This window comes from Bidens hawaiensis, unplaced genomic scaffold (assembly GCF_021521415.1).
Source record: "Bidens hawaiensis isolate Kalapana, Puna unplaced genomic scaffold, B.hawaiensis_p1.1 tig00039387_1, whole genome shotgun sequence".
Lineage (NCBI taxonomy): Eukaryota > Viridiplantae > Streptophyta > Magnoliopsida > Asterales > Asteraceae > Bidens > Bidens hawaiensis.
Genome location: NW_027505603.1, coordinates 121581 through 143753, shown reverse-complemented (window position 1 = coordinate 143753; position 22173 = coordinate 121581). Strand labels below are relative to the sequence as shown.

The 22173-nt window shown below is 41.8% G+C and overlaps 1 protein-coding gene across 1 annotated transcript; it reads right to left on the bottom strand.

Moving 5' to 3' along the window:
• LOC143614237 (carbonic anhydrase 2-like) lies at positions 1-20591 on the bottom strand. The gene is made up of 9 exons (XM_077087735.1): positions 20528-20591; positions 19656-19726; positions 18244-18384; positions 4841-4889; positions 3894-4010; positions 3173-3226; positions 1995-2080; positions 1415-1520; positions 1-312 (listed from the first exon to the last, which is right to left on the bottom strand). The coding sequence occupies exons 2-9, from the start codon at positions 19709-19711 to the stop codon at positions 151-153; spliced, it is 771 nt and encodes a 256-aa protein (XP_076943850.1). The 5' UTR covers positions 19712-19726; positions 20528-20591; the 3' UTR covers positions 1-150.
• Between the last annotated feature and the right edge of the window lie 1582 nt (positions 20592-22173).

The window sequence follows — 22173 nt, the reverse complement described above, 5'->3', positions numbered from 1 at the left end:
AAACTCGAAACATATATTATTATACATGTATAAAATGCATACCAAAAACTTTACAACTTTTATAAAATCCAAAACTAAATTAAAGACTTTTAAAGCATATATAGTTATAGCATACTATCATAGTTATTGTAAAGATATATGTAATGCTAATTAAAGTAGAGATGGTGTGATGCCAAAGTCAAGATTCCAAAGGTCAAAAGTCCCATTCACAAAATCATAATGTGCACCCTTAATTGATAGCTTTTTGTTTGCCAAAGCTTCTCTCACAAATGGATATGTTAATAGGTTCCCCAAAGATACATTCACTGCTTCCTGTATTTGTTGCACAAACACATAACTTTCGGTTACACTCGGCTCGTTTAAATTACACAGAGCTAGAGCTAGAGCTAGAGCTTGACTCGTTTCTATTTTCAAATACTTTTATATAATTATAATTATTTTTGTATCTTTTTCTATTACAACTTTATGTATAAGATAATATATAATGTTTAGTTATTTTTATTTATTTTTTCATAGCATTATATATATTAATTAATAATCATTTAATATATATTTTAAAAATTATATAACTGACATGCTCGTTTATGCTCACGAGTCTGCTCGAGCTCGATAAGTGAAGCTCGGGCTCATTTATTAAACGGGCTTACTTTTAGGCTCGGGCTCGGCTCGTTTAAATTACACAGTACTCGAGCTCGAGCTCGGCTCGTTTTGAGCTCTATTTAAAGGCTCAAGCTCGGCTCGTGAGTAGCTTTTCAAGCTTGATTTCGGCTCGGGCTCGCTCGTTTACTATTTTCAATTATTTTTTATATAATTATAATTATTTTTATATATTTTTTCTATTACAATTTTATATGTATAAAATAGTATATAATGTTTAGTTATTTTTGTTTATTTTTTCATAGCATTATATATATTAATTAATAATTATTAATATATATTTTAAAAATTATATAAATGATAGGCTCACGAGTCGGCTCGAACTCGATAAGTGAAGTTCGGGCTCGGGCTCGTTTATTAAACGGGCTTACTTTTAGGCTCGGGCTCGATCGAGATTTTTAACGAGTCAATCTCGAACAGCTCGGCTCGCTTGCATCCCTACTTTCGGTTAAAATCTAAGTCGTTTAGAAAAATGGGTTAATTCAGGATGCATTTAATTAAGAGCGGTTTGAAAAAAGAAAGTATTTATTGAGGTTAGGAGGCTTAAGTCAGTTACAGATATGCACGGTTCACGGTTCAATTTTGACGGTTTGACAATTTAATGGCTTTTGGTTTGTTTAACAAGTCGTAGTTAGCGTTTTGGCCCAAAATATTATCATAACTTTCTATAGTCGTATTTTATTCCGGTTATAGTCTAAAAAATGTTAATAAACGCTTTAAAATTATAAAAAAATGAGGTAATTTAGTATAAACATACCTTCTCACACTTGGTATGCAGATCAGAGTTCTCTAAATCGCTGCAGTCTGCTTTCACCTTGCTCTTAGCGGGCAAACCGATTTTCACCCATTGCTCGATGAAGTCACTAGTCATTTAAAATCCGAAACATATTTGTTAACATATAACCAATTTTAAATAAAAAACCATTTATGAAGTTCGATACATAAAATTGGTTTTGTAATAAACGTGCCTCCTAAAAAAGGTTATTGTACATAGTGATTTAAAGATTTAACGGGAGAGAGAAAAGAAAGAGCGTTATGATGTCACATAACCGGTTTTAACCAATTTTTTTTCAACTAAAATCACTAAAACATTTTGTCAATAAAACACTTATAAAACTCCCTTAATTACTATTAATGTTTTTATTTTTAATACTAACCTAAAGTAACATGTTATTAAGTTTAAGGTTGGTTTGAACCATTTATGAAAAACTAAATATTACGACAAAGAAAGGAAACTGAAACTGGAGTGGTTTTTCAGCTAATCTTTTTTTGAATATTTTAATAAAATTAAATTAAATTTTATTTCTAGTAAATGGCATATCAACTAATTTAATTACCTGGCAGTGGTTCCATCATCAGGGATGCTCATGAGTCCTTTAATTCCACCACAACAACTGTGTCCAATAACTACAATATTCTCCACCTGAAAACACAATATTAACATTTATATATGTAACTATATAAAAGTATAAAACAACTAACAAATATTAAATGGCATACATAAAAGATAACTAAACAAAATTAGTTCTATATGAGCTCTTTTAAATTAAACGAGCCGAACTCGTGTTTAGTCAGAACTCAACTCATTTACGGTCCTAAAATGCTATACATAAAAAGATAACTAAATAAAACTAGTTTTTTGAGCTCTTTTTAGTTAAACGAGCCGAACTCGTGTTTAGTCAGAACTCAACTCATTTACGCCTTTACGGTACTAAAATGCTATATATAAAAGATAACTAAATAGAACTAGTTCAATTTAAGCTCTTTAAATTAAACGAGCCGAACTCGTGTTTAGTCAAAACTCAACTCATTTACGGTCCTAAAATGCTATACATAAAAGATAACTAAATAAAACTAGTTCAATTCAAGCTCTTTTTAATTAAACGAGCCAAACTCGTGTTTAGTCAGAACTCAGCACAATTATGGTCCTAAAATGCTATACATAAAAGATAACTAAATAAAACTTGTTCACTTTGAGCTCTTTTAAATAAAACGAGCCGAACTCATGTTTAGTCAGAACTCAACACATTTACGGTCCTAAAATGCTATACATAAAAAGATAACTAAATAATACTAGTTCAATTTAAGCTCTTTTAAATTAAACGAGCCAAACTCGTGTTTAGTCAGAACTCAACTCATTTACAGTCCAAAAATGCTATATATAAAAGATAACTATATAAAACTAGTACAGTTTGAGCTCTTTTATATTAAACGAGCCGAACTCATGTTATTTAGAAATCAACTCATTTACGGTCCTAAAATGCTATACATAAAAGATAACTAAATAAAACTAGTTCACTTTGAACTCTTTTAAATAAAACGAGCTGAACTCGTATTTAGTCAGAACTCAGCTCATTTACAGTCCTAAAATTTGATTATTTTTGCTGTTAGAAAAATGAAATGTATTTAACAAATTAGTACTAAAAATTATTACTCTCTAATAATATTCACTATGGTTGGTAATACATGTAGATATAAGTTGAGTTATGAAACTATAAAAAGTTTTATGATTCACCTTTAGGTGCAATACTGCATATTCAATGGCTGCTCCAGCTCCAGAGTGCTTTATCTACACAAAGTGATTTCTGACTTTTGATGAGTCAACAAAGCAATAAGGAATCCAATAACTATTGAACCACATTGACTATTTATATTAAATAATTCAAAGCATCCACTTGTACTTTCAATGCATTACATAAAGTCAACTCTTAGGTTTTTTTTTTTTTTTTTGCTTGTTAGGCTATGTGGAGTGGAGGGGGTACAAAATGGGACGATTTGTGATATTTGGTGCCCAGTCATCAAATGAGATTTTTGTTTTAGGGGTGTAGTGGTGTGTGTGTATGTATATATATGCTACACACAAAAGAATATAATAATAATAATAATCTCAAACGAATCACGGCGACAAAAACTCGTCGCTCCCCCCCCACCCACCCACCACTTGTCGCCCCACATATCGTCGCGGGGGGGGTGAATATCGCCCAAAACCTGAGCATTCATCAGCCCATTACGTTTACCCTTATAAAGGTATTATAAAGTGATAACTGATAATGGTTACGCTGGCCCGTTTGGATCCATTTTAAGTGACCAGATATATAAAAGTGACTCGTTTATTATTCAAGTATGTGTGAATTGACCTAAATGAACCCATACGTGAAAAAAATACTCTGATCAACTCATTTTTAGACGAATGAGTCACGATAGCCATATTTACTCGTGAGAGTTCGATTTAATACCGTATCATAAGGAGGAACCATGTTGGCAATGTTTCTGACCACAAAGGCTTCACCGGGCTGGAAATCCAGGATGTGTGACGGGCAAACTCGAGAATCCGAGCAGGCAAACACTAAAAACTGCATTATAGTAGGCAAGAAGTTAAGTGTATGTAAAAACTAAAAGCTAGTTGTATGTCAATTTTATCCTTATAAAGTGTACACAATTTAAAATTATACAAGTAATACAATTTACTGATAATGGTATGAAAACTCCATAAATACTTGATATGAGAAAATATATATGAGTTATCCCCCGTATTACGGGGGTTGTTTTATATTGTTTGTTCTAATATTTATTTATTTTTTTAATTTATATTTTTTATTGTATGAAAGTTAATAATATACTTATGGTTTGATGATAACTTATTTCACAAATAAATGAGATGTTATAACCCGGTTAAAAGCTATATGGTTTTGATGAGACCCAAGACCCGTTTATTTTTTTTACTATGAAATTGGTTTTTTAATTATAAATAATATTTATAAAAGTTAATAATATACTTATGGTTTGATGAGACCCAAGACCCGTTTATTTTTTTTACTATCAAATTGGTTTTTTAATTTAAATAAAATATATATATATATTAAAATAAATAAGATATTATTTTTTATTATATCCTATTTTATAGGATTTTTACATAAATAATTTGGAGAGAATAATTTTTAATTTAATGAGATGTTATAACCCGTTTAAGGAATATCTGGGTTTGGTAAAACCCATACCCATGAATTCGGGTCAAATGCATGAGAAGCCTCCATTTAAAAATCAAGTAAATCTGGTGACTCCAAAAAATAAAGGAGCGACCACATCATGACACGTATGATTTTTATGTCTTCATTTTTATATATTTTAGATGTAAAATAGATAATACATTCATTGGTTAATAATGACATAGAAAGAAGGTTACCTTGGGCTTTTGGACTTTGGCCAGCTCACTATACAAAGTGGGATTTGTTCTGCACAAAAGAAAAAAGAACCATAAAAGGTCAAATCATATACAAAATGACGACCATTATTTCTATTATAGGTTCTTAAACAAGATTAAATTTGTAATATTCATGACTCTACTAATATTCATGTGTTTTTCAATCTATATTAAAACTACAAAATAAATAAAGGATGAATTTAGAGAAAATTACAAAATGACGTAAAGGAGGAGAGATAATTCCAAAATAACCTTTTTTTTCAAGATCTATAAAGTACTTCCAAATCCTTCGACTCAGACGACTGTTACGAAATCCGTTGTTTTTGACCAAACTTTTCAAAACCCGTCGTTGAAGAAACACTAAGTGACCCCGGGCAGATTATGGGTAATCTGGGGGCTAGGTAATGTTTCCCACGAAGGTAGGTCCAGCAGAGTAAGTTGTACTTCAGGGAACCTGCAAAACAGACACCGTAAGCTCGTCACTGAGAAGGGGGGGGTTCCTCCTTGTGACCACCCTCCGGCGTGAGAATCAGTCTATATTGCTCTTTGAATATAAAAGTATATGAATACTATTAGAGCAGTTATCAAGTAAGTTATACGAGATAGTAGATGATCTTACCATTCCAAGATATTGGAGTATTTATAGCCGAAGGTAGGTTTTCTAGAAGGTACAGCCGGCTGAATAGTATTCCTGTTCAACCAACAGTGGATTACGCACAGGCCATACTGGTTGGTGGGTAGGTTACAGCCAACAGTAATAAAGTCGGCTGCACTATTCCACCAACTGTAGACTATGCACGTCCCACTGACTGTGGATTGTACGCAGGCCATGTTGGTTGGTGAATAGGTTACGGCCAACAGTAATACTATTCCACCAACTGTAGGCTGCGCATGCTCCACAGTGAGGGTTGGTGAGTAGGCAGCGGCTAATAGTGACAAACAGTACTAGAGGGTGCTCCTCCTCGCACTGTTGTCGGTGAGCTGTCACCCTGTGATTGGCTCATGGGCTGTTCTGGTCGGATCGTCTGTCCTATCCATACCTTGGTAGGTATGGTACAAAAGATCTTTCAGAATCAGACTGGCTCATTTGGGCGGGATTGTTCCCGCCTTGCTCATGCCTTCACGTGACTGCTGAAGTAGCTAGTGTCTTGTACGTGTAGCCCTGCTGTCTGCGGGTAGCCTTCCCTGATGGCTTGTATCCGCAACTGCGGGAACAGGCGGGGTACTTCACCATTGGGAGGCTTTCCCTGCGTGTACAGCTTGCGTACTGCGCGTAAGATTCTATGAGCATGGTGGGTCCTGCGGGAGCAGAAGGCCTTTGCGCAGACGTCCCTATTCAAGGTGAGTCTTGCGGGACCAACTGGTCTCTGCTGGGACCTACCTCTTCAAGTCCCCCCAGTCCAATGTTCTTCTCATGCGTGTTTAATAAAGTGAGGTGAACTTTTGGACTTAAGCAAAGGGTTTTGAAAAGGGTTTTGTAAGGTTTTCCATGGGAAGTCCTTGTCACTTGCAGAAATGCTCGAGTTTCCTGCTTGGTCTTTGGGTATGATGCGGGTAGGTCTGTAACCTCCTCGCAAGTCAGGAGCATTGAGTCCCAGTTGTGTGGATTCTCCATGAGGTTTTGGTAGTTTTGAACATAGTGATCAATTATGTTAAAACCACCAATTCCATCCTGGCGCTTCAAACAACGTAGTTCTCAACGTTCCCGCTATGCGGGGATGTTATTTCCGTTTCCGCAAGCATTGCCCAGAAGATCCTTCCTGGTTTCAATTCCCAGCGGAGCGCTAAGTATGTGAAGGGTTTTGCCTTAACACTGTACCAGCGCTCGTCTTACGGTTACTTTACTTCCAAGGTATTCCTAGCGTCAATTCCCTGTAGGTGCTAGGTACGTGAAGGGTTTTGCCTTTACACTGTATCCGCGCCTGTCTTATAGTTACTTGGTTGCCGAGGAATATTTGGCTTCAATTCCCTGCGGGTGCTAGGTACGTGAAGGGTTTTGCCTTTACACTGTACCCGCATCCGTCTAACGGTTACTTGTTTACCAAGGTTTACTTGGCTTCAATTCCCTGCGGGTGCTAGGTATGTGAAGGGTTTTGCCTTTACACTGTACCCGCATCCGTCTAACGGTTACTTGTTTACCAAGGTTTACTTGGCTTCAATTCCCTGCGGGTGCTAGGTATGTGAAGGGTTTTGTCTTTACACTGTACCCGCATCCGTCTAACGGTTACTTGTTTGCCAAGGGGTAAGGGGTATTTTCCCGCTTACTTTTTAATATTTTTTAAATTTTGAATTTTGAAATTCGAAGAGTTGGAAAGATAAGAACAGTCCAAACCTCTGAAACGTCGTGCGACGGTTTCTTCTGACTGTGTCAGGACGTGCAGGAAGTTATGGTGACGTGACAGAACATGGTCATTCCAGTCGCTTTTTCAGGCGCGTGGGCGTGATTTTTCGGGCGCGTGGCCGCGAAATTACTGGCACACGTCCTTTCAACAGCTGTTGCCAGCCTGCTTTTTGCCACGTGTCATAGTTTCATTGCACCTTTGATTTCTCTCTCCTCCGCATTAAATTCACCGCATTAATTGCGATTACTATATAAAGGGGGAGAGAGTTATTTGTAATTCACACTTTCACCTTTCTTCTTCTTCTCAAGTAATTTCCGGCGAATTTTTCTGTTCAGTAAAGCATTACTCTGAAATCTTTTTCTTTTTTCCACCATGTCTTCTCATGATACTGATGATCAGAAGACTGCTGGCGAATGCCAGTGTTCTCTTCCTGTCGATCTGTACCAGTATATCGTCAGGAAGTTCATGCTCGAGTCTCTCGAGCCTGAGTTTCCTGAACCCCACCATACTGTGTACGATGCCCCTAGTGGCAAGATCGGGGTTTATGCTGCATTCTTTGTCTACGGAAACCTTAGGTTTCCGTTGACAAAGTTTGTGTACCGTGTCCTGGAGAGGCACGGTGTGCACCTGACAGAGGTGCACCCCATGGCCATTGCCAAGGTCCGGCACTTTGAGTGGGTGTGCCGGATACTGGGCCTTGAGCCCCTCGTTGACCGTGTGATGACCTTCTACACTTGGAGGTGCATCCAGGGGTGGTATACTCTTACAACCCGTATCAAGGGTTTAAAGATTTGTACCACCGAGCGGAGTCTTCGCTCATGGAGAAGAGAGTTCTTCTTCATATCCGCTCGCGCCGTCCCCATCGCCATGAAGTTCAAGAATGGCCAGGCGCTTCCGAACCTTCCCGCCCTCAACTACGAGGAGGCGGAATGGTTTTCGAAGATATCCCGGGTCCAGTCCCCGGTTTTCCGTTTTCCGGAGTCGGCGATGGTGATGCTGGGGATGAGCCAGGTGTGGAAGGCGGCGAATGCGGATAAGGTTCCGATCGTCCTTGAATATGGTTCGAACTCTGTCCCTTATGGTACGTCTTGTTTCATTTTGCTGACTTCGATTTTTACTAACTTGCTTGTTGATTTCAGAGGGGAACGATCTTCAGTCGCTCCTGAACCCACGAGAGGAAGATGGTCCCGCGCGGATGGGTACTCGTGCTCTGGACGAGAACGAGTTGCCCATCTTAGAGCAGACCGCGGGTCGGTTCGTGGAGGTTTACCCGCCAGGCCAAGAGATCCTGAGCCACCGACGGCCAGGTAAGCCTATCTTCTACCCTGAACCTCTCAATGCTGTGCCTGCTGCTGGAGTTCATGACATTTCTTCTTCTGAGGAATCCGCAGAAGGTCCTCCACTGGTGCGGAAGAAAAAGGCTGCCGTCGGGAAGGGCAAGGAGAAGGTGGCCTCTACGGCCGACCCGGTAGTCTTATCTGACTCGGAGTCAGATAATGCAGAGGTGGCGGGGAAGCCCGGTGGTGAGGAGACCACCGCTCCGGAGGCTGCAGGTGTTACCTCCGGGGAGGCAGCGACGACGACGGTTACCGGTGTCAAGAGGCCGGCTCCATCGGGTTCGCCCCCGCTCGTCCGTGCGTTCAAGCTCAAGAAACCCCGTGAGTACCCCCATAATTCTTGTCTAGATTTGTTTCAAATAAATTTTTCTAACACTTTTGCTTGTGCAGGTGTGGATGTTGACGCATTCCAGGGTGGAGTTGGAGCAAGTATTCCCCCGCCAATGACGGTAGGCTCGGTCAGCCTTCCCGAGGCATCGACCCAGGCGTCTACGCCTGCTTCCGCTGGTTCCAGCCTTCCTGAGGCTGTTCCAGCTGAGAAGGTGTCTCCGCCGGCCGTGAGTGCAATTTTTACAGCATCTTTCACGGAGCCGGCGGTTACTGTTGCTGAGGAGGTGGCGCCAACCATGGCTACCACAGCGGCTGCCACTATACCTGCGCCACCGGCACCGACGGCCGGACCATCAGGTATGCGCCAGGCTTCCCGCCGATCTATGCCACCTTCCCGTCTGCCTGACCTGTTGGATGGATTTCCTTTAGGTTCAGGTGATGGGTTTGGCGGCTATCGGCCTGTTATTGACCCTACAGGTACGTAGGGTTCTTTTTCCTTTACATATTTTTATCATCTTTTCCTAACTGCCTTTGTTTCTTTTGCAGTGTCGGATTCCAATGAAGTGTATGTTCCAAGATGGAACATACGCCGAGGAACAACCCTTCGCACCCCTGTGGAGTGCGTGGACTGGGCTCGCCACGCCGCTCCTCATGGTGCGTTGGGGGAAGCCATGGCTAGCTACCAAGAGGGTAGGCTAACCAATGAGCTTCGGGTTCTCCAGGCCCGAACGCAGCCCCGCGTCGAGCTGCTTTGTCGTGAAAACGACAAGTTAAAAGCAGCTCGCGCCAAAGATATATCTGAAGCGCGGGCTCTTCGGGAGGAGAACCGGCAGTTGGCCGCTGCCGCAGCCGAGAAGGAGAAGGCATTCAAGGCCCTCGAGGTTGAAGTCCAGGCGCGACTTGAGGCCCGCTCCAAGGCTGCTCAAGCTGTGAATGAACAGCTTCGGCTGGCCAAGGAGACTGCGCGAAACTCAACTGAGAGGGCTGCCAAGGCTGAAGCTGTTGCTGAGCCACTTCGCGAAGAGAATGAGCAGCTTAAATGCAAATTAAAGGCTCTTCAGCATGCTCATGACGCCTTGGCAATGGAAGATGCCAAGAAGCTGCAGGAGATCCTTGACCAGAGGGGGGTGCTTGACCGTACTGAAAGGAAACTCAAAAGCGTCGAAGAAGCTACCGCCAAGGAAGTTCAACTTGCCAACCTTGATAAAAGCGGAGCCGAACGTGCTTGTAAAGAAAGTCAAGCTACCCTCCAATGGTTGCTTCGAGAAGCGTTGCCTCAGGTATCTTTATCTTTTTCTTTACGCTTTTCGTTCGTAATTAGAAAATGTTCTAACTTGTATTCTTTTGTAGGTTGTGCGTCAGGTCCTCTCAGAGACCTCTTATGACGATGCGATGAGCGCAGCCCTCAACGCTTCTCATGAGGATGGGCAGAAGACTGGCTTCCTGCTTGGTCTAGGGTTCGCTGAGAGAGGCTTTCCGCCCTCCAACTTCCCTTTATTCAATGTTAATACTGAAGCTGCTTATGACCACGCTGTGAACCAGTACGCTGCCTTCCCGCATCCAGTGGTGGAGAAGGTGAATGAAGTTGCTGCTGCTGATGATGGGCTAAACATCCTTAAGGCTTTCCTTGGGCAGCCGCGCTCTGACGGTGCTGGTCCAAGCGGAGGTGGCCCTGAAGCCTGATCCTGAAGATCCCTTCCCACTGCTAGGATAGACTTAGCTTTGTATAGATTTCTTTTAGGCGGGTAGTTACCCGGCCACTGTTGTAATATATCATTGAAATATACGATTGTTATTCCTTTCACTGGATTCTTTGCTTTATAAACTTATGAGTTGCATACTTAGTTTGAATTAGCAATTTTCCAAGTGTTTAGAATAGGAACCTTTGAACGTGGTTGATGATGGGTTAAAGTTTTGCCTCCTCCTTCGTGATTGTGCGGGTAAAACCGTCACTTGCACTTGGTAGGATGGCTAATCTTTACCCTCTATCTGACCTGCGTGTAGGTTTTCCTTTTCGAAATTTCTAAGGCATTAAGTTAAACCTTTGAACGTGGTTGATAATGGACTAAAGTTTTCGCTTCCTCTTTCGTGATTGTGCGGGTGTAACCGTCACTTGCACTTAGTAGGATGGCTTTAACTTTAGACCTATATCTGACCTGCGTGTAGGTTTTTCTTATCCTTTTTTAAGTGTTCATAAGTTAACCTTTTAACGTGGTAGATGGTAAGTTAAGTTTGGCTTCCTTGTATGTGATTGTGCGGGTAAGACCGTCGTTTGCACTTACAAGGATGGCTAAACTTTACCTGCATCTGACCTGCGTGTAGGTTTTCCTTAGAACTTTTTTTTTTTTTTTTCAAAATTTTGGCGTTGTGTTTATGCGGGTATTGCCGCCTTCCACACGCAACTACTTCTTCCCGTAAGGGAAGTTCATAGGTTACAAGCTATCAATACATCATGAAAGGAGAATCATTTCCATTAGAAGTGGCTCTAGGCCTTTTCTTTACAAGTTGGAATTGATCTACATATAACATTTGCGTAATTGAGCTCCATTCCATGTTCTAGGGATGGGAGTGCCATCGAGCCTTTCGAGCCGGTACGCGCCCTTTCCCAGAACTTCTTTGATAATGTATGGCCCTTCCCAAATCGGGGCCAACTTTCCTGGGCGTTGTTGGTTCGAAGCCTCGTTGTTACGCAGTATGTAGTCTCCTTCGTTGAAGTTGCAGAGTTTTACCCGCGTGTTGTAGTATTTTTGCATTTGTCGTTTGTAGTTTTCTTCACGCACGGCGGCTAAGTCTCTGCGCTCTTCGGTTAGCATAAGGTCTAACCGTCTTTCCGCATCATTGTCTTCTGGTTGGATTAAGACCCTTGGTGAGGGTAAACCGATTTCGACTGGGATCATGGCTTCAGTGCCATAAGTGAGACTGAACGGGGTTTCTCCCGTACTGGTCTTCTTCAGCGTTCTGTTTGCCCAAAGGACGTGTGGAAGCTCGTCCACCCAACCGGATCTATGTTCCAAGAGTCTTTTCTTTATGCCTTCGACGATGCTCTTATTTGCTCTTTCCACCTCACCGTTACCTTGCGGGTGTGCCACTGAGGTAAAGGTGTGGGTGATTTGAAGTTCTTTCAGCCACTGCTGTAGCTTCTTGTCAGCAAAGTTGGTGCCATTGTCGCTTACCAAATTCTGTGGAAGTCCAAAACGACAAATAATAAATTCCCAAATAAATTTTTTGATATGCTTTGCGGTTGTTTGGGCTAAAGGTTTCGCTTCTATCCATTTGGTGAAGTAGTCAATGGCTACCACTAGGAACTGAACATTCCCAGCTGCTGTTGGGAATGGGCCTGTCACGTCGATGGCCCACTTCTGAAATGGCCACGAGGAAGTGACAGGAACAAGTTCATTTTTCGGGCGATGCGTGTTGGGTGCGTAAAGCTGGCAAGATCTGCATTTTCTGATGTATGCCAACGCGTCCATATGCATCCCCGGCCAAAAGTATCCCGCGTTGTTTAGCTTGGCTACCACAGCGCGGGGGCCTGCGTGTACTCCACAGATGCCTTCGTGAACCTCCCTTAAGAGGTAGTCAGCATCTTGGTTGTCCACGCATCTTAACAATGGGCCAAGAAAGTTACGTCTGTAAAGGGTGTCATTGACCAGCTGATAATTCAGTGCTTTACAGCGTAGTTTTCTTGCCTGTGACTTCGACTCTGGTAACGTTCCTGCTTCAAGGTATTTTATTATTGGGGTCATCCATGTTTCTGTACCGGTTTGGATGACACAAATTTCCTTGTGCGGGACTGATGGTGTTTCGAGGAGTTCCACGCGGATGTCCTTTCCCAAGTGGGTGAAGGCCAGTGATGCAAGCTTGCTTAACGCATCCGCAGATTTGTTTTCGCTGCGCTTGACGTGTATCACTTTACAATCATTAAAATCGCGCATGATGGCTTTGGCTTGGGCAAGGTACAGGGCCATTGTGTCGTTCACAGCCGTGTACGTCCCGTTTATTTGGTTTGCCACTAGCATGGAATCTACGTGGGCTTCCAAATTTTTTACACCCATCTTTCGCGCAATCCTCAATCCGGCCAGGAATGCTTCATATTCAGCTTCGTTATTCGTACTTGGAAAATCCAGCCGAATAGCATAAGTATATTCCTGGCCTGCCGGATTTGTTAATTTTAACCCTGCGCCTGATCCCTCGTTACTAGCTGCTCCATCAGTGTAGAGTCGCCAGACTTCGTCGATTTCGTGTGCTGGGGAGGGTTGAACCTCCTCCTGGCACTCTTTCTCCCGTGAAGCGGGGACTTCTGCAATAAAATCAGCCAGGACCTGACCTTTAATGGCTGGTCTCGGCTTGTATTGAATCGCATATTCTCCCAATTCAATTGCCCATTTGGCTAGACGTCCCGATAACTCGGGTTTGCCTAGAACATTTGAGAGTTTGAAATTGGTGAGAATAGTGATTGGGTGACCCTGGAAATATCGTCTCAACCTGCGTGAAGCGTGTATAAGTGCCAAGACCAGTTTTTCCAGGGTAGAGTACCGGGTTTCCGCGTCTGCCAGCACGCGGCTAACATAATAGATTGGCATCTGGATGCCTTTTCGTTCTACAAGCAGGACTGCCCCGGTTGCTCTATCTGTTGCGGAGAGGTATAGGATTAACTCCTCCCCCGCTTGTGGTGCTGTGAGTGTTGGGAGTTCGATCAGGCGTGATCGAATCTCCTGAAAAGCTGCTTCCGCTTCTGGTGTCCAGCGGAAGTGCGTTTTCTTTAAACAATTTCTTAGCGTTGACACAAAAGGGAACGACCTATCCGCATGGTTTGCCAAAAAGCGGTTAAGCGCGACTAGTCGTCCATTAAGTGTTTGAGCCTGTTTTATGGTGGTAGGTGATTCCATTTTGACAATGGCTTCGACCTTTTCAGGGTTCGCTCTGAAGCCATCTTTAGTAATAATGACCCGTAAGAACTTCCCTTCTTCCACCCCAAATGAACACTTGCTCGGGTTGAGCTTCATGTTTATCTTTCTGAGCGTGTTGAAAGTTTCCTCAATGTCTTTCAACATCGTCTCTGGCTCGGGGCTTTTGATGACCAAATCATCCATATAGACTTCCAAGTTTCTCCCAATTTGGGCGTGAAACTCTTTGTCCATTAGTCGTTGGTACGTGGACCCCGCGTTCTTAAGTCCGAACGGCATCATTTTATAACAAAATGTGCCATCGGGCGTCCGAAAGGCGGTTTTGTCCTGGTCATCCACAGCCATGTGGATTTGATGGTACCCCTTATACGCATCCAAGAAGCATTTAAGGCGAAATGGTGCCACCGAATCCACCTTGAGATCAATTTCTGGCAACGGATAACAATCTTTGGGGCATGCTTTATTCAAATCTTTGAAATCTATGCACATGCGCCATTGTTTGTTATTCTTCGGTACCATTACGGGATTTGCAACCCATGTTTGATATTTGCTAACGCGCACGATGCCCGCATCAAGGAGTTCCTTGACTTGGGTTCTGCACGCGTTGGTTTGCTCGGGCCCCATTACTCTGCGCTTTTGTACGATCGGCGTAACGGCCGGATCGCATTTGAGCTTATGCTCTGCCTTTCCCCGGGGTACACCAGTCATGTCGGCTGGTGTCCACGCGAAGATGTCTGCGTTTCGCTGCAGTAAGCGCTTGAGTAAGGTGCGTGTTGGATCAACAATTGTCGGGCCAATGGTAACGGCCTGATCGGGATATTTCCCATTGAATGCCCACTGTTCAGGTTCAGTGATGGTTTGTTTGGCCATCTTCGGTTTGGGTTTAGAGGAGACAGATGCGATGCATACCTGGGGAATGCCCGTGATCATCGCTACGCCTTCAGTTGTTGGCCATCCCATCATGCCGTGGACTGAGGATACCACGGCGTTGAATCTTGCCATCCCGTCTCTCCCGAATAGGATGTCATACGTATGATGTGGTTTTTTCATCACAACAAAATCCACATCCTCCGTGCGTGAATAATTCCCATCAGTGAGAGTGACGGGGAAAGATAGGATGCCCAAGGGAGTGTTCATGCTGCCGTCAAACCCTTCCATTGAAGCGTAGACCGTCTCCAGGCGTTCCTTGTCTTCATCATCGAGCTTGTCGAAGAACTGCCTGTACATCACTGTCGACGATGCGCCATTGTCAACGAGGGTGCGGGAGGTGATGTAGTGCCCCAGCTGGCTTTTAATGACAATGGGGCCTTCTTTGTTTGGGCCTCCCGGCACTCGCGGGAAGCGCACTTCTGCTTCCTTCCATGCGCATGGTTCGGTCATTGGTCTCTTTCTTCCTCTGACCTTACCATGGACCATGTTGATGCTAATGTCGACGGGCTTCCGTCCGTTACCCCTGTACCTGTTGTCGTTCCTTCCTCCCTTCTTGATAGATGCCACGAGGTGTGCGAGCCTCCCATCCTTGACGAATGTCTCGACGATGTCCCTCAAGGATGTGCACTCCTCAGTGCTATGGCCCTTTGTCCCATGGAAGTCACAAGACTTGCTTTGATCCGCATTGGGTTTCTGTCGGATCACTGGGGCTTTTGGCCATGGCAGTTTTTCCGTGGCAAATATCTCCGTGACGCTCTTGGTGAGTGGCGTCCAACGGTTTTTCCGGTTCAAAGGGTGCGTTTTGTCCCTTCCGCCAACCAGAGGGCGAGAGCTTGAGGGGGCGTCAAAGTTTATCCTTGACTGCCAAATACCTTGCCGCCTCTTTTTGTTTAGCCGGGCGGTTCTCACATTGTTCTCCCTTGTCCTCTGCGTGTAGAGGTTTGTATTCTGGGGGAGATCTCTTCCCAGCTGTTTCTCTGTTTCGGCAAAGCGCTTGGCTGCCGTCATTATGGCATCCCACGTGGATGGCATGCCGTCTTTACCCGTCAGAGTGCGGATGAGTTCTGGGTATTCGGCGCCCTGAATGAAAGCGGCGCGAACGAGGTCTTCACTGATGTTGCCCAGACTCACCTTCTTGGAGTTGAAGCGGGTGATGAAGTCCAGTAAGGATTCATCCTCTTCTCTGACACAGTTAAGGATCGTCCACTGCTCCTCAGTGTGCTTCCTCTGTTGACTAAACTGTTGACTGAACTTGTTCTGGAAGTCTGCCCAGTCATAAATGTGGTGGACCGGTAAACGGTCGAACCATGCTCTGGCTGCTCCTACCAGAGTCATCTGGAACATGTAGCACCACGTGGGTTCCGTCCAGTTACTGACGGTTGCCCCCGCAATGAACCTGTTCAGATGGTCATCTGGGTCGGATAGACCATCGTATGTGCCAATGTTGGACATTTGTTTGGCACTCCTCGGGGCGATTGCCTCTGCAATGTCCCTTGCAAATTTTGACCTTCCTGCGTTTGTAGCAGTAGGTCTAAAGGCCTTGGAGAAGTCACGCTCGCTTTTTTCCGTGACTGGTTGGAATGCTTCCCCAAAATTCCTTTTTGGCTGGGGATCCGTTTCCTTACGCTTCCCTTTCGCCCTATGGCGAGGGTTCGCGTCGGTGTCGGAGTCTTCCCCCTCGCCGTCTGAGTACTCGTACTCACTACTCATGTTGAGGTGCTGGCGAGTACTACCGAATTCCTCAGCTTGTTGGACTAAACGCAAGCGTTCGTCCAACTCAGCCTGAAATTCTCTTTGACGTGCCTCGGCCCATGCCTTCACTTGATCAAGTGTTTGGCGAGGGGCTCGAGTTCGTTTTTCCATCTGGGCATCAGTGAATCCCAGTGGAATATTTACTCCACTTGCCCCTACATGAGTGACTGGGGTAGTGTTCGTAAAATGTATTTCACTTGCCCCAGCTTGGGTGGCTGGGGTAGTGTTTGTAAACATTGTGTTGCCGGTGTTTACCCCAGTGGCTGGGGTTGTGGTTACCGGAATTTCTCTAGTCATCTTGGAAGTTTTGAAAAACTGGAGAAAGATGTAGTTCTAGCTTTATGCACGGATGGCGCCAATGAAGAAACACTAAGTGACCCCGGGCAGATTATGGGTAATCTGGGGGCTAGGTAATGTTTCCCACGAAGGTAGGTCCAGCAGAGTAAGTTGTACTTCAGGGAACCTGCAAAACAGACACCGTAAGCTCGTCACTGAGAAGGGGGGGGTTCCTCCTTGTGACCACCCTCCGGCGTGAGAATCAGTCTATATTGCTCTTTGAATATAAAAGTATATGAATACTATTAGAGCAGTTATCAAGTAAGTTATACGAGATAGTAGATGATCTTACCATTCCAAGATATTGGAGTATTTATAGCCGAAGGTAGGTTTTCTAGAAGGTACAGCCGGCTGAATAGTATTCCTGTTCAACCAACAGTGGATTACGCACAGGCCATACTGGTTGGTGGGTAGGTTACAGCCAACAGTAATAAAGTCGGCTGCACTATTCCACCAACTGTAGACTATGCACGTCCCACTGACTGTGGATTGTACGCAGGCCATGTTGGTTGGTGAATAGGTTACGGCCAACAGTAATACTATTCCACCAACTGTAGGCTGCGCATGCTCCACAGTGAGGGTTGGTGAGTAGGCAGCGGCTAATAGTGACAAACAGTACTAGAGGGTGCTCCTCCTCGCACTGTTGTCGGTGAGCTGTCACCCTGTGATTGGCTCATGGGCTGTTCTGGTCGGATCGTCTGTCCTATCCATACCTTGGTAGGTATGGTACAAAAGATCTTTCAGAATCAGACTGGCTCATTTGGGCGGGATTGTTCCCGCCTTGCTCATGCCTTCACGTGACTGCTGAAGTAGCTAGTGTCTTGTACGTGTAGCCCTGCTGTCTGCGGGTAGCCTTCCCTGATGGCTTGTATCCGCAACTGCGGGAACAGGCGGGGTACTTCACCATTGGGAGGCTTTCCCTGCGTGTACAGCTTGCGTACTGCGCGTAAGATTCTATGAGCATGGTGGGTCCTGCGGGAGCAGAAGGCCTTTGCGCAGACGTCCCTATTCAAGGTGAGTCTTGCGGGACCAACTGGTCTCTGCTGGGACCTACCTCTTCAGTCGTCTTTACCAACTTTTACGAAACCCGTCGTTTTTAAAATTCGAGTTTTTGAAACCCGTGGTTATTTTTCAAAAACTCGAATTTCAAAGACGATGGGTCTCATGAAAGTCGTCTAAGCCGACAGTTTTCGTTCACAAGTCGTCTGAACCGACAGATTTATACAGAATTTTATGAAATCTTGAAAAAAAAACCGTCGGTTTTTACCAACTTTTATGAAACCCGTTGTTTTTGAAATTCGAGTTTTTGAAACTCGTGGGGTTTTTCAAAAACTCGAATTTAAAAAACGATAAAATGGTACTGTGTGTATTATGTTCATAAAAAGGACATAAATTATTTATTTTAGTACTAAAAAAAGGTACATAAATGGTGTGAATAAAGTCAATAAACATACTCATATTTCTCTTTTTTGAACCGAGCAAACCCCTCTCGGATCCTCTTCTCTGGGTTAAACTCATTGGCATCTTTCGCCTCCAACTCCGCGGTGAGCTCTTTGATCTTTGTGGCCGCGACGGCTAGAAGGTCATCTTTCTCACTGCAAAATCGTCAAATCTTACACTGTGTTCCCGAGTTTCATTTAACTGAGGAAAGGGAAGAAAAATGAGGGATGGAAAAAATATGTTGTGTTCCCGAGTTTCATTTAAGAAAGGAAAATGAAGGAAAATTTAAAAGAGGTGTTCCCGAGTTTCATTTAAAGAAAGAAAAGGAGGGGAGGGAAGAGAAAATAATGAGTAAAATAAAAGAATTTGTATCTTTCCAATTTGGAAAGATTATGAAGGAAAATAAGTTTGGGCAAAAGAGGAGATACCAAAAGAAAAGATAAGAAAAGAAAAAAAAAATTTCCTTGCATTTCTTTTCTTAAATGAACTCAAGAACACAGCGTTAGTGTCTCGACAATAATTAAGTCTGGCTGTGTGCATGGGTCGATTCGTTACCAAAAACCAAAATGTCAAATTTTGAGTTTTCGATAACTGTTCGGTTTCGGGTTTACGGTTTTCGTATTTTCAGTTTTGTCATTTAGGCATAAAAATTTTGAGATGAAAAAAAATATGTTAGCAAAAAATAATGAATTTGTGCTTAAATTGTTTGGTAGCTAATAATTAATTGATTATTATACATTTGACCAAAAATATTTCAGTTAAACTATATACAAAAATATTAAACAATAGTCAAAAGTTTAAAATAAAAACTAGAAATCTATATGTTTGGTACCGCTTTTTCAGTTTTGTTACTGGTAAAATTAAAACCGAACCGTAAGTATAAAACTAAACTGTCGGGATTTTTTTTTCCGGTTTACGAATGTTTTTTTCTGCTTGCATGCACACTCTCGACTTGGCTCGTTTTGACTCTCCAGAGCTCGAGCTCAAGCTCAAACTCGTGTATTGTTTCTTCAAACTTGGACCCGGCTTGTTTATTATGTATTAATTAATTTGTATACATTTTAAACTATTTTTATATATTTAAAAAAAAACTTTAAAACGAGCCTAAGTTCGGCTCGTATAGTACCTTAAACAAGCCAAATCTCATCTCGAGCTCATCCGTGTACTATGAAATTAATGTATAGTAGTCCAAAAGAGATAAAACATAAATATATATACATACGCAATGCTCATTGACGTTTGACAAGCCTCAACAAACTTCTTCTCATATAAGACTCGAACTCAGCTCATTTCGATCAGTTAGTTTATGATATGATTCAAGTATCTAATGATATTAAATTATAGCAATAAATTCAAAGCGCGTGAAATTCTTAAAAAGAACGATTCCGATCCCGTTATCTCGGAAAATAATAATAATAATAATAACCTTAGAAGCTTCTTCAGTCCATCAATGGCGTCATTGACTGTAACAGCAGTTGCCATATCTTCTTCTACAACCTGAAATTAAATTGATATAAAATTATGCATCTAATATATACATATATTATATCAGATTCATATAAATCATATTATTTGTAATTAAAATCATGTGTATGAAACCTACAACCTGAAACTGACCAAATCCGCCAGTAAAACCAAATTATATCAATATATCGTATCGTATCAGATTCATTATCATATGTTTATGAATGAAATACGGAATTAATACATCTCAACCAATGAACTCTACACCTTGAAACTCACGAAATGTACCGATTCAAAGCGAATTCTATTAACTTGATGCACAAGTAACACGTAAAACCGTTGCGATTATGCGTCTACGTGTCAAAACAGAATTAATACATCTCAATCGATGAATTCTAAAACCGGAAACTCACAAAATCCGTAGATTGGAAGCGAATATTAGACATGAGATCGGTACAGTACCAGTACCGGTACTGAGCTGAAAGATACCGATACCAAAAATGAGTGAAACTGTTTACCAATACTGTATTTATATTTTCTGTTCGGTACCGGTACCATTGAAAATAACAAAACCGAATGGCACGGATAACGAAAACATGAAAAACAGGTGATTATGTTTCGTCAGTATCGATTCAGTACGGTAACAGTATTCCGTAAAAAAAATGCTCATACATAACAAATATCATTAACTTGTTGAACAAGTAAGACGTAAAACGCTTCCGATTACGCGTGTACCGATTAATGAATGATTAAAACCTAAATAACAATAATAATAAACCGATGATGAGTACAGAATGCAAATAGTGAGAATGTATCGATCAATATATGAATAACAGTGATAAAACCTTTGTTGATGAAAGGCGTGAGTGAAGGTGTGAAATGATCAGCTGATTAAGAGGAGATGGATGATGATATTATTATTATTATTATGATATATATGTATCAGACAATACACGTTTGTATCTATAGATTATAGATGAATGAATGAATGAATAAGATGGGTGTTGGGTTGGTTATTTATAGTAGATAGTAGATATAATATTGTAATGTAACTAACCATGGTTAAGACTTTGTATATATACAATAAGAAAATGACAAAAGTTATCATATTTAAAATATACATATTATTTTATGTTATTTTTTTATATTATAAAGCTGTAGGGTTGTTTATGAGTCGAGCCAGGGTGGTTTCGAGCTCGGGTTCGAAATTAAACAGGGCAACTCAACTAAGGCTCTAGCTCAATTTTGAAGTTAAACGAGATTAAGATCGAGCCAACGATTCGAGCCATGATCGAGCCGAGCCTAGGTCAATTTTGGCTCGGTTACAAAAATGAGCCAACTCAGCTCAGGATGTTTCAAATCAAGTTCTTTAGCTAGTTTTATTCGAACATTTATCGAGCGAACCTCGAGCTTTTTGAACAGATGTATCTTCATAGGTAGGGTATACGGGTCGTATAGGTCACACATGATTGACAACTGATGAGGACATAAAATTTTCAACCTATACAGTTTGTATAGCATGATACGAGTCGTTCAGGTATATGGTCCGTATATGTGAAAAGTGGTGTGTGAATATCCATGGTGGTGTATGAAAATTTTATGCCTAAATGAAACACATAATGTGGAGTGCTCTAGTGTTACCCTGGTTCGAGTCTCTTTTGTGACAATAGTGTTTCGCAAGCTGAAGTTTTATCACAGTGGGTATTCAGACAGTGAATGTCCTCTGGAATTGATGGCAGGCCAAATCACTAGCGTTGTTAGCGATCACGGCGTGAGATGCCTTTTTTGTCAAAAGGTTCGGACTTTATAGGTTGTTAAAAATATAATAAAATGTTTTCACCAAGTTGCATTTATGCATTTTATGTTTACATGATTATACATTTTTAATAAAAATTTTAAAATTATATAAATGTTAACACATTTTTAAGATACTTAATGGAAACTAGATGTGTTGGAAAGTAGATTATCTATTTAAAAACTTATATGTGGATAAAAAAATGAAAAATCACTAAATCTGGTCAATAGTGTGTTACAATTCAAGGCATTTTGGACCATACATGATACATGTTTATAAAGGTAAGATTTGATCTATAAACATACCCAAGAAATTTATTGATCTCGTGATTTCCTAATATACAATTTATAGTTTTATAATATTATAGAAATTACAATTATAGAAATTATCTGAGATGGCAAGAGAACAAGTTCGTTCATGATTAACGTTTGGTATGTATTATGTAATGCACGTAACGACCTAAAAAAACTTAATATTATAGCGTTTACCATTAATGTGTAAACTTTATTAAAAACAAACGTTACTATTATCAGAGTATGGGAAGGGTATGATATAGGCAATTTTTATAATATGCATAATAATTGAAATAAACTATTTTGTATATTTTTCTGGTGGGGGTGTATTCTTGACTCTCAAATAGTTAAATACAAACTTTTGACCTTTGTGAAGGGTGACAGGAAGCATG

Coding starts and splice junctions, on each gene's coding strand:
- LOC143614237 (XM_077087735.1), bottom strand. CDS start 19,711: ATGGCAACTGCTGTTACAGTCAATGACGCCATTGATGGACTGAAGAAG. Junction 18,385..19,655: donor GGACTGAAGAAGCTTCTAAG/GTTATTATTATT, acceptor ACGATTTTGCAG/TGAGAAAGATGACCTTCTAG. Junction 4,890..18,243: donor TTCAAAAAAGAGAAATATGA/GTATGTTTATTG, acceptor TCTTTTGTGCAG/AACAAATCCCACTTTGTATA.